Raw genomic sequence first — 13,247 nt, 5'->3', positions numbered from 1 at the left:
TTCTGTTTTCTTGAGTATCGCAGTGCACTAGTGGAGCGAAGGAATTCTGTAGAGGTAATATTAGTGAAGGTGGATGTTTCTGTGTTACATGTCGCAGTCTTCCTGAGCCTACTGTGACCCATTTATTTCTGGGCTGTTTTATTCTTTGAGGTAGAGGTGGTAAGTTGGTATGATTTTGTGGAGTGATGGAAGCTGCTTTAATTGTATTCAATTCCTGTTTAAGTTTGCAGAGCTCCTCCTTAATACTAGCAAGTTGAAGACAGATGGGGCAAGCCTTAAGCCTCCAAATAGTGTGTCTTGGAATTAAAGCACCACAGTGATTGCATAGAATAAAGGTCATCTTGATTGGTTGTGAAGTGACTTGATTTGAGTAGTCCTGATTATTTGGGTCTCTATATATGAAAAGTGGTCCCTGGGGTGGGTGGGACTATAAGTCTTACCCTTATTCCTATGAGGGGAAAGAGGAAATAAGATTTAACAATAGAAAGAGAAGGGTTTATTTTTTGTGGTTTTTTAAAGTAAGAAACAGGGAGGAGGAGAAGAGAAATTAAGCAGATATAATGCTGAAAAACAGTGAAAAGAGCAGAATATGAAATGGTGAGCAACTTAGCTTTTAGAAGTTCACAGGGCAGCCTTGTTCACAGCACTGTCCCAAAGATAATGCGTTAACCTTAGTAATAAATAAATAAATTTCATCACCTCACTCGTCTTTCCAATTTCAAGATCATTTATAAATAAGTTAAATAGCACCGGTCTCAGTACAGACCCCTGCGGCACTCCACTGTTTACTCTCCTCCATTGAGAAAAATTACCATTTAACCCTACCCTTTGTTTTCTATCTGATAACCAATTCCTAATCCACAACTGAACTTTGCCACTTATCCCATGACACTTCAATTTTTTCAGGAGCCTCTCATGAGGAACTTTATCAAAAGCTTTCTGAAAATCTAGATACACTATATGAACCATCTCACCTTTATCCACATGTTTATTCCCACCTTCAAAGAAGTCAAGCAAATTTGTGAGGCAAGATCTCCCTCAGCTGAACCCATGCTGACTCCGTCTCATTAAATCATGTCTGTCTACGTGTCGCACAAATTTTTTTTAATACTCGTTTCTACCATTTTGCCTGGCACTGAAGTGAGGCATACCGGTCTGTAATTTCCCGGATCTCCCCTGGAGCCCTTTTTAAAAATCGGCGTAACATTGGCCACCCTTCAATTTTCAGGTACTACAGACGATTTTAGCGACAGGTTACAAATCACTAACAGAAGGTCAGCAATTTCATGTTTGAATTCTTTTAGTACCCTGGGATGTATACCATCCGGTCCTGGCGATTTATCACTTTTTAACTTGTCGATTTGGCTCAGTACATCTTCCAGATTCACCGAGATTTCTTTCAGTTCCTCCGCATCATCACCCTTGAAAACCATTTCCAGTTCAGGTAGATCTCTTACATTTTCTTCCATAAAGACCGAAGAGGCACGTCCTGTAGGCAGTCAGCCAGCACAGATGACTGCCCCCCTCGCTAGTATGTTGCGGCACATCTGAAATCTCAGGAGGCACACTGGTGTGCCGTGGCGCACAGTTTGCGATACACTAGCCTAGATGATGTACTTTTGAAAACAAGGTGAAGGCATTTAGTATGAAAAGGAGAAGACTGAAAGGTGAGTTGGTAGCAACCTCGAAATAAATGAAAGGATGTTCCAGCAAAAACAACAGAGTAGCCTAATAGAGAGGAAGAATTAGAGCAGCAGGCTGAAAACCAGGGAAGCCAGAGTTCAAATTCTGCTGTCTCTTCTTGTGATGTTCAGGTACAAACTTGCATTGTAAGCTGTATGGGAACAGGAAAATACTAATCTAATCTATAATTTGTGAGTCCCTCTATGCCTAAATAGGTTCAAGGCAATGTACAATTCAGGTGTTAGGCAAACAGGTAGCAGAAAAAGGAGAGAGGGGACTCCAAGCAGGAGGAGGAGAGGGAGGGGGGAAGAGACTTCTATGGGGCAGCATTGAGGAGATATCAGAAGAACAGTTAACATTGGATGAGGAAATAATCATTGAGTATGAACAAGCTACTGATTGTCAATGGAGTATATTGTCTTGAAGAGAAGAGTCTTTCTTTCGAAATCTGAATGCAATTTATCTTGTTACAACTGAAAAAGGGGTGAATAAATCCAAATTCCAATCATGATCCAACAATCCATTATCATTTCTGTTGAGGAAATAACTAGCAAGAATGAGATGAATTTGCATGATTCAGAAGATCTTTAACTGTAATCGTATTCATGTTGTGGAATAAGTTACCAAGGAAGATGCTAAAATGCTTCAGTGACTGTTTCTAAGGGTACAATAATACTTTTTATCCCAGGACAAGCAGGCAGGTATTCTCACAAGTGGGGTAACGTCATCCGACGGAGCCTCGATGCGGATGCCTCACAAGCAGACTTGCTTGAAGAAACTCTAAGTTTTGAGTCGCCCGCACCGCGCATGTGCAAGTGCCTTCCCGCCCAGCGCAGAGCGCGTCTCCTCAGTTCTTACTTTTCCGCGGAGCCGAGAAGTCCGTCTTCGACTCTCTGCGTGAAGTATTTTCACTTGTGCCTTCCTTCGACTGCGGTTTTGTGTTCTTTTTGTCACGAATTGCTGTTTTTTGTTTTCTTTGTTTGTTCTTTTCAAAAAAAAAAATAATAAATTTCTTCAGTTCGTTCGACCGGGCAGGCGTCGTGGCCGCAGCCCCGCGGCTTCGATCTTGCGGCGGCGCTTTTTCAGCCTATGTTCCGGCCTGCAACCAGTTTTAAAAAGTATTCCAAGTGCCAGCGCGCGATTTCCCTCACGGACCCTCATTGACGCTGTCTTTGGTGTCTTGGGCCTCAACATCTCCCGAAATCATACCAGCCTTGCTCAACACTTAAGTCTCGTGCTTTCAAGCATCGTTGTATCCTGTGGGAGCAGCTCTTCAGCATAGAGTCTTCGATGGAGCTTTCGACCTCGAAGGGTGCTTCGCCCTCAACCTCATCCGAAGCTCTTCCGGCTTCCACAGCTTCTACTCCGAGCCTAATCAAACCTGCCTCATTTGTACAGGCTCTGTCTTCGACGCCTGCTGCGATGCCTTCCTCTGTCTCTTCAGGTCAGATAGGGCAGCAGCCCATTCCCCCGGTGGTGCTTAAGGTGCCTAAGCTTCTAAGTCCAAGCACTCTCACACTGCCTCGAGGGAACACGAGACCCATGCAGGTGGTCCCGTTGGAGACGCAGATCCATCCTTGCCGGCTTCGTTCCAGACCTTGTTAGAGAAGCAATTCATTCAGCTCTTTACTACCATGGGGCCGAAGCTTCTCTCACAAATCCAGCCTGGGCATACCGAGGTCTCCCGCGAGGTCGAGCCGCCTCCTATGTCTCAGTCTTATGCACATTCTTTGTCAATGCCTCCATTGGAACCCTCACACTTGAAGCAAGGAGCAGAGTCTTTGCGAGTGCATCGAAGTTCCTCCTCTCAGCCTCCGCTGCTTCGTTCCACAGCCTCCAGCCCTATCCATTCTCTGGGGGCTTCGATTGGGGCACGTTCTCCTCGATCATCGAGGCCTGCTTCGAGACACACCTCGCATCATAAATCGAGGCATTCTTCGAAGCATTCATTGAGGCATGCCTCGCCTCATCGCAAGCAACCTTTTCTTCAACTTTCTCCACCGCCTCCATCAACCCTTCCGCTTCCGGACCTCGAGGACCCGGTGGGTTCCTTTTCTCCATCCAGATCTCCTTCTTCGCTGGACCGAGCTGCCTCGACGTCCTCGAGTCCCTCTTGGGGCCAGGCTTTAGCAGATCAGCTGTCTTTTTCATCTTTTCTGCATCAGATGGCGGTTGACTTGGATATTCAACTTGATACTGGCTCGAAGTTCTCCAAGGAGTATCTCGAGACCATGCATCTCCTTCAACCTCCTGCTGAATCTCTCAAGCTTCCTCTCCATAAGCTTTTGGATCAAACCTTTGTCCGCTGTCTGGAAACACCTTATTCCATTCCAGTTGTTCCAGGCAAATTGGACTCTAGATACAGGACAGTCCATCATAAGGGGTTTGACAATATTCAACTGTCTCACCAATCCTTTCTGGTTGAATCTTCTTTGAAGAGATCTCACCCTTCTCAGGTATATGCCACTGTTCCTCCAGGAAGGGAAGGTAAATGATGGACAGATTTGGTCGTCGCAACTACCAGAATTCGATGATGACCTCCAGAGTCCTCAACTACAATTTTCATTTCATCACCTATTTTGAGTTCTTTCTGTCCATTCTTCCAAAGTTCATGCCTTATCTGGATTCTCGTATGCACTTTGAATTTCAAGAGGTCCTTGCATCCTTGTCCCAGCTTCGGCTGCAACTTCTTCAGTCGTCCTATGATGCTTTCAAGCTCTCTGCTCGAGCTACTGCTTGCTCTGTGGCCATGCGACGTCTGGCATGGCTCCGTACCATCGACATGGATCCTAACCTGCAGGACCGGCTGGCTAATGTTCCTTGCGCAGGCAATGACCTCTTTGATGAGTCTATAGAGGCAGGCACCAAGAAGCTCTCGGACCATGAGAAGTCTTTTGCATCCATCCTCAGACCAAAACCGAAGCCAGCTCCTCCTCGTCCTACACGCCCTCCTCAAATTTATCAGTGGCGTTTTCCTCCAAAGCAGGCTCCTTCTACTTGTCAGCCTGTCAAGAGGCAACATCCCCAGAAGCAGCAAAAGCCTCAGCCACCTGCTGTACCTAAGGCTCCTCAGCCTTTTTGACTGTCTAGAAAGGAGCATAACCTCGGTCGTTTTGCCATTTCCTGTTTTTCCCCCTATCGGAGGTCGTCTCCATCATTTTTACCACCGATGGACGACGGTTACTACCGACTTCTGGGTCCTTTCCATCATCAAGGAGGGATACTCTCTTCAATTCCATCAAGTTCCTCCGGAACATCCTCCAAGAGAGTATCCTTCCAATCCCTCCCAGACCGCCCTTCTTCTTCAGGAAGCTCAAGCCCTATTTCAGCTTCGAGCTATCGAGCCAGTTCCTCCGGCTCAGCAGAACAAGGGTTTTTACTCCCGACACTTCCTTGTTCCGAAGAAGACGGGCGATCTGCGACCTATTTTGGATCTCAGGGTGCTCAACAAATTCCTAGTCAGAGAAAAATTTTGCATTTTGACCCTGGCTTCTCTTTATTCCCTCCTCGAGCAGAACGACTGGTTATGCTCTTTGGATCTCAAGGAGGCCTACACACACATTCCCATCCATCCGGCCTCCTGTCAGTACCTCAGATTTCGGGTGGGAAATCTGCATTTTCAATACAGAGTACTTCCTTTCAGTCTGGCATCATCACCCAGAGTATTCACCAAGTTTCCAAGTTTATTAAATATTTGATTAATCGCTTATTAACATTCTAAGTGCCTGGTTGTGGTGGCCGCAGCTCTCAGGAACCATGGTCTTCAGGTATTTCTATACCATGATGACTGGCTCATCAAAGATTCCACGTCTCAAGGAGTCGTTTTAGCGACCAACCGGACTATCTGGTTCCTGCAAAGTCTGGGATTCAAAATCAACTTCCCGAAATTCCATCTACAGCCTTCTCAAACTCTTCAATTCATTGGGGCTGTTCTGGACACGGTCCAACTCAGAGCATTCCTTCCTCAACAACATCTGGAAGCTCTTCTCCATCTTTGTCATGCAGTGTTCTCTCGCCCTTCCATCTCGGCGAGACACATGATGGTTCTTCTGGGTCACATGGCTTCCACAGTACACGTGACTCCTTTTACCAGACTTCACCTCAGGATATCTCAGTGGACCCTGGCATCTCAATGGACGCAGGTTTCCGACCCTCTGACTTGACACATCCAGGTCACTCCTGCTCTGACTCAGTCTCTTCGCTGGTGGATGCTCTCTTCCAATCTATCCAGAGGCTTGCTTTTTCGCACACCCCCTCATCAGAAAGTTCTCACAACAGATTCTTCAACTTACGCTTGGGGGACTCATCTCGATGGTCTCCATACTCAGGGCTATTGGACCCCTACGGATCGTCAGTGTCACATCAATCTGTTGGAACTCAGGGCAATTTTCAACGCTCTCAATGCTTTTCACAATCTTCACGACCGTGTAGTCCTCATTCGAACGGACAATCAAGTCGCCATGTATTATGTCAACAAACAGAGAGGCACAGGGTCTGCCTCCCTCTGTCAGGAAGCTCTGAAAGTTTGGGATTGGGCCATTCGCCACAACACCTTCCTCAAAGCTGTCTACATTCAGGGGGTGGACAATGCCTTAGTGGACAACTTAAGTCGTCTTCTGCAGCCCCACGAATGGACTCTCCATTCCACGCCCCTTCATCACATTTTCCTTCAGTGGGGGATGCCTCAGATAGACCTCTTTGCAGCCCCCCACAACTACAAACTGCCTCAGTTCTGCTCCAGGATGTACACTCCTCATCGCCTTGAGGCAGATGCATTTCTTCTGGATTGGACGAATCTCTTTCTATATGCATTTCCTCCATTTCCTCTAATTCAAAAGACGCTGGTCAAGTTGAAGACCGACCATGCCACCATGATTCTGGTTGTTTCTCGGTGGCCCAGACAACCCTGGTACTCCCTTCTACTTCAACTCAGCAGCAGGGAGCCATACCTTCTTCCAGTTTTTCCCTCTCTGCTTACACAGCATCAGGGATCTCTGCTTCATCCCAACCTACAGTCTCTACACCTGACAGCTTGGTTCCTCTCAACATAGCTCCTCTCCAGTTTTCTCAATCTGTGAGGGATGTTTTGGAAGCTTCACGGAAACCTACTATTAGATAATGCTATCACCAAAAATGGACTAGATTTTCTACTTGGTGTTTTTCTCATTATAAGGAGCCTCAACATTCCTCCTTATCTTCAGTTTTGGACTATCTGTTGCACCTTTCTCATTCTGGCCTCAAGTCTACATCGATATGAGTCCATCTTAGTACAATTGCTGCTTTCCATCAGCCTATTGAAGGGAAACCTCTCTCTGCTCATCCGGTGGTTTCCAGATTCATAAAAGGACTTTTCAATGTCAAACCTCCTCTCAAACCGCCTCCTGTGGTTTGGGACCTCAATATTGTTCTTACTCAGCTGATGAAACCTCCATTTGAACCAATGGACAAAGCTCATCTGAAGTATCTCACTTGGAAAGTGGTATTTCTCATTGGCCTCACTTCCGCTCGACGAGTCAGTGAGTTCCAAGCATTAGTTGCGGATCCACCTTTTACAGTGTTCCATCATGATAAGGTGGTTCTTCGCACTCATCCGAAATTCCTTCCTAAAGTGGTCTCTGAATTTCATCTCAACCAATCCATTGTTCTTCCAGTGTTCTTTCCAAAGCCTCATTCTCATCCTGGAGAATCAGCTCTTCATACTCTGGACTGTAAACGTGCTTTGGCTTTCTATTTGGAACGCACCAAACCACACAGAACTGCTCCTCAACTTTTTGTCTCCTTTGATCCGAACAAGTTGGGACGTCCTATTTCTAAGCGTACCCTTTCCAATTGGATGGCGGCTTGTATCTCTTTCTGCTATGCCCAGGCTGGATTACCCCTTCACAGTAAAGTCACAGCCCATAAGGTCAGAGCGATGGCAGCTTCTGTAGCTTTCCTCAGATCTACTCCTATTGAGGAAATTTGTAGAGTTGCTACTTGGTCCTCGGTTCATACCTTCACTTCTCACTATTGTCTGGATACTTTCTCCAGACAGGATGGACAGTTTGGCCAAACAGTATTGCAAAATTTATTCTCCTAAGTTGCCAACTCTCCCACCATCCCACTTTGGTTAGCTTGGAGATCACCCACTTGTGAGAATACCTGCCTGCTTGTCCTGGGATAAAGCACAGTTACTTACCGTAACAGTTGTTATCCAGAGACAGCAGGCTGCTATTCTCACATCCCACCCACCTCCCCGGGTTCGTTTCTCTGCTGGCTATCTGAACTGAGGAGACGTGCCCTGCACTGGGCGGGAAGGCACTTGCGCATGCGCGGTGCGGGCGACTCGAAACTTCGAGTTTCTTCAAGCAAGTCTGCTTGTGAGGCGTCCGCATCGAGGCTCCGTCGGATGACGTCACCCCACTTGTGAGAATAGCTGCCTGCTGTCCCTGGATAACAACTGTTACAGTAAGTAACTGTGCTTTCTTGGATGATACTAGTGTTGTGAGTAAGGTTAAGACTGAAGAGGTATGAAGTTTGTTTTAGGTGGTGAGTTGGAGTAAGGAAAGGTGAATTTTAGTTATACCTGTTAATTTCCTTTCCTTGAATCCCGCTAGACCAGTCCAAACCAGCGGGTTGTGTATCCTGTCAGCAGATGGAAGTAGAGCAACTAATAACCATGGGAAACCACCCCATGTCATTCTTAAGTGTCTATCTCAGCCCTGCACAACATGCGGCCCTACACAATATGCTGCCCAAAATGGCTCTCCGTACTGGATGTCTTCCTCGGCTTCCCCCTCAGCATCTTCCAGATTCCCCCCTTTAAAGCTAATTATGGCAGCCTGCAGAGTGAACCAGGCAAGCTGCTGTCAGTCTCCGCAGCACGTTCCCTCTGCCTCGGTGCCACCCCTGACGTCAGGAGGGGTGGGACCATGGTATAGAGAATGTGCTGCGGAGACTGACAGCAGCCTTCTTGGTTCACTCTGCAGGCTGCCATAATTAGCTTAGCGGCGGGGGTAGCATGGAAGATAAAGCCCTGCCCGTTGCGAGGGCCCTGGCAGGATGCTGGATCTGGACACCCGGGGAGGGAGAAAAGGACTTTGTGTTGGGGCGGGAAAACAAACTTGAAGACAGGGCCCCACAGTAACTTGCCGTCGCAACCAATTCGCGTCTGTCCGTGCAGGAGTCTGAGTCCACCACTGCCATACACCACCTCTGCAACGCCTCGGGCAGTGCTTCTGCTCCTTATGCCGCCCATGTAGGCTTGGGCGCCACTGAACAGCAACCTCTTAGTTTACTGGAAGACCTCGCGCTTGTACTTCTCCCCAAAGACACCGTCTCCCAGCTTCTTGAAGTCCAAGCGTATCTTTAGCTGTGACAGGGCAGATGCTGGACTAGAGAGGGTAGAGAGGGGAGGACTCAAAATGTTAGCAGAAGGAAGATATATATAGAGAGAAACCTGAAACAAAGAGAAGGCAGAAGAGAGGGGGGCAGATGTTGGACTTGGGGGTGTATAGAGGGAAGAGAAAGAGATGCAGAGAGGTGGAAAGATTCTGGACCAAGGAGGGAGGGAGGAAGGAGAGAGAGGCAGAGAAAGACCTGGAAGAAAGGAGAACAAATGCTGAACATGGGTGGGTGGGTTTGTAAGCAGAAGAAAGACAGAGAGAGAGAGAGAGCCTGGACCAAAGGGGAAAGACAGGAGGCAGGCTGGACTATGGCAGGTGCAGACAGAAGAGACAGAGGGGGAGAGACCCTGAGGAAGAACAGAGATATGGAAGATCATAACGGAGGAGAGAGAGAGGAAGACCTGGTGGTAGTAGGTACAAAGGATAACTGACACTGGATCTGGGGAGGGTAAGCAAAGGGAAAAGAGAGACCTGGACCCAAAGGGGATGGGGCTGGATTGTGAAAGAAATGTTGGATGCACAGTCAGAAGGAAGTCCAAATAATTAAATCACCAGACAACAAAGGTAGGAAAAATTATTTTATTTTCAATTTAGTGATCTAAATGTGTCCGTTTTTTGAGAATTTTTATCTGCTGTGTGTATTGTGTGTATATGAAAAATGAAAGAAAAAAATTGCATTACAATTAGTAAAGGGGCAGGATCTGGGGCAGAGCTTGGGTGGGTTTAGGGCAGAGGTCTGTGGTTGGGGGTACTTTGCCTACAGCAGTGTTTCTCAACTACTTCAACTATCAGCCACCACCAGTGCCTCTCCTGCCCTCTTCCCTGCTGGCATCTCCTACTGGCATCTCAAGGCCCATCTGGAGGCCTCTGCGCATGCGCAGATGTCAATGTGATGTCATGCATGCGTGTGATGTCATCATGGCAACTCAGTTTCAATGGCAACTCAGTTTCAATGCCAAAAAATGCACCTGGGAAGCCAAAATCCATGCAAGATTTACACCCTAAATGGCGAGATCCTGACAAGAACTGAAGCAGAAAGAGACTTAGGAGTGATTGTCAGGGAAGACATGAAGTCTGCAAACCAAGTGGAGCAAGCTTCATCCAAAGCAAGGCAAATCATAGGTTGCATACGCAGGAGTTTCGTTAGCCGTAAACCTGAAGTCATTATGCCATTGTATAGATCCATGGTGAGACCACACCTGGAGTACTGTGTGCAATTCTGGAGGCCGCATTACCGCAAGGATGTGCTGAGACTGGAATCGGTCCAGAGATTGGCCACCAGGATGGTCTCGGGACTCAAGGAGCTCCCGTACGAGGAGCGGTTGGGGAAATTGCAGCTCTACTCACTCGAGGAACGTCGAGAGAGGGGAGATATGATTGAGACATTCAAATATCTCAAGGGCCGCATCAAGGTGGAAGAAGACATCTTCTTCTTCAAGGGTCCCGCGGCAACAAGGGGGCATTCGTGGAAAATCAGGGGTGGGAAACTGCACAGTGACACTAGGAAGTTCTTCTTCACTGAAAGGGTGGTTGATCGCTGGAATAGTCTTCCACTTCAGGTTATTGAGGCCAGCAGTGTGCCGGATTTTAAGGCCAGATGGGATAGACATGTGGGATCTATCCACAAAGATAGATAGGGAGGGTCACTGGAGTGGGCAGACTTGATGGGCCGTTGCCCTTATCTGCTGTCTATTTCTATGTTTCTATGGCAATGTCCGCACACTTCCAGGTGCCTCATGTCATGGCCACTGCTTGTGGCCCTTGCTACATTTTCTGACTTCGTTTCAGCCCCAGTTCATTTTTGAGTTGTGCAGGCCTAGTCTATCTTAACCTCAGTCCTTCTACACCAGCTCTCTTCAAGGCTTGAAGGTCAGTGGCTCTGCCCATTGATTCTTCCCTCTCTACTTAAAGATTGGCATGGGAATGGTTTCCCCACAGTTAACGATGGGGATGAATTCTGTCACCATGTCATTCTCTAACTGTACTATTGATTAGTGTGGCATCGAAACTGACCTGAAATCTGGGTTTGGGTTCCAACCGAAAATGCCTGTGCCATGTTGATAGACCTGAGGAGAGAGGCTGGAAGGAAAGGAGAAGAATGTTTGAGTTCAGAGGGGAAGAAAAGAAACCCAAAATACCCCAAAATAAAGTATCTCAAAAGAGCAATATTTGGTTTTGTGCCAAAATTTTCTAAATATTTTTATACCCCTGGTGAAAGGCACATTTGAGATGGAGGTTTACTGTATAAGTGGGTTCTCCCATGGATGATGAATTGGTTTCTTTAACTTGTGAGGGTGATGGGTTTTTGATTAAAGTTCAGCTGTAGCATCAGACAACAGGAATGAGCTGTTAGCTGAAGATGATCCATTTTTTTTTTTTTTTTTTTTTTTTACAGAGATTGAAGATTAATGTCCCACCACCCGGCCCCACTAGGAACATGATAATGTAATGACTGTTACCAAATCAGGATAGTTAAACCTACAATCTCTTTAACCAGTCTTGGGTTGGCAGTGGCATTTATAGTGCATCTGTGTGGTACATATGCTTAAGACAGTTGTTTGTTTTGTGATCAGAGACCGGCAACAGAATTGTGGAATCAGTAAATGAGAGAGACAGGTGTCAAGCAGAGGCAAAGGTAAGAGCTGTTATTGGGTGAATGGTGTATGTGTGAGTGTGTCTTTTTTTTAAATATGAAATCTATTTTTTTTTTCCCTGTTTAACATTTTTTATTGATTTTTTCTTCATATAACAACAAGTGTGTCATAAAGATTCATACAGTTACTTTAAGTATACACTTGATATCTCCATAACATATTTTACATATAACATATCTTATATAATCCTTACTATAATTTTAGACATCATATAAAATTTTTTAATAATTTTATCAATTATTCAATTATGAATCCCTTTCCCTCCCCTTAATTTGGTAGTTGCACACAATATAACAATTATTATGATAATTTATTTATAATTTATGATAAAGAGAATAAACCTCCCCCCCTTTATCAAGTATCTTATTATGGGAAAAATTATATCAATCATTACAAAAGTCTGTTAATGGTCCCCAAATCTTCTTAAACTTATCGATATATCCTTTATCCCAGGACAAGCAGGCAGCATATTCCCACACATGGGTGACGTCAGCAACGGAGCCCCGCAGCGGACAGCCTCGAAAGCAAACTTGCTTGAAGATCTCGAACTTTCAAGTGCTGCATCGCGCATGCGTGCGTGCCTTCCCGCCCGAACTAGGGGGCGCATCTCCTGTGAGGATCCTCAGTTCAACGTTTTCCGCTAAGCTGAGAAGACTTGTCGACTTAGTTCCCGTAGCGTTGTGCCTTCTCTTCACCGCGGCTGAGTACCGTATTTTCACGCAAATAACACGCACCCGTATAAAACGCGCACACGTGTATAGCGCGCAGAAATCACGATGATAAGCACAAAAACTTTGGTATAACGTGCTCACGATTATACCGCGCATGCTGCCCGACTCTCCGTTCACCCCCCTGACTTCCGTGCACTGCCCCGCCTCTCCGTGCGCTGTCCCGACTCTCCGTTCACCCCCCCCTGACTTCCGTGCACTGCCCCGACTTTCCGTGCGCTGTCCCGACTCTCCGTTCACCCCCCCCTGACTTCCGTGCACTGCCCTGAATTTCCGTGCGCTGTCCCGACTCTCCGTTCACCCCCCCTGACTTCCGTGCACTGCCCCGCCTCTCCGTGCGCTGTCCCGACTCTCCGTTCACCCCCCCTGACTTCCGTGCACTGCCCCGCCTCTCCGTGCGCTGTCCCGACTCTCCGTTCACCCCCCCTGACTTCCGTGCACTGCCCCGCCTCTCCGTGCGCTGTCCCGACTCTCCGTTCACCCCCCCTGACTTCCGTGCACTGCCCCGCCTCTCCGTGCGCTGTCCCGACTCTCCGTTCACCCCCCCTGACTTCCGTGCACTGCCCCGCCTCTCCGTGCGCTGTCCCGACTCTCCGTTCACCCCCCCCTGACTTCCGTGCACTGTCCCCCCTTGAAGGTCTGTCCCCATCCTGAAAGCCTGATGCCCCCCCCCGACGTCCGATACATCCCTCCCCCCGAAGGACCGCCGACTCCCCAACAATATCGGGCCAGGAGGGAGCCCAAATCCTCCTGGCCACGGCGACCCCCTAACCCCACCCCGCACTACATTACGGGCA

At 47.4% G+C, this 13,247-nt stretch overlaps 1 protein-coding gene across 4 annotated transcripts in view; it reads left to right on the top strand.

Annotated features, from left to right (window-relative positions):
* Nucleotides 1-13,247, top strand: part of LOC117364266 — a 64,401-nt gene that overhangs the window by 35,156 nt on the left and 15,998 nt on the right. For all 4 annotated transcript variants that reach the window (XM_033953289.1, XM_033953290.1, XM_033953291.1 and 1 more), the window contains exon 7: nucleotides 11,642-11,703. In XM_033953289.1, coding sequence (XP_033809180.1) covers nucleotides 11,642-11,703 — 62 coding nt within the window. The remainder of the gene's footprint in view (nucleotides 1-11,641; nucleotides 11,704-13,247) is intronic.

Source organism: Geotrypetes seraphini, chromosome 7, assembly GCF_902459505.1.
Source record: "Geotrypetes seraphini chromosome 7, aGeoSer1.1, whole genome shotgun sequence".
Lineage (NCBI taxonomy): Eukaryota > Metazoa > Chordata > Amphibia > Gymnophiona > Dermophiidae > Geotrypetes > Geotrypetes seraphini.
Note: the sequence above shows the minus strand (reverse complement) of the source record. Positions and strands in the feature narration are given on the sequence as shown.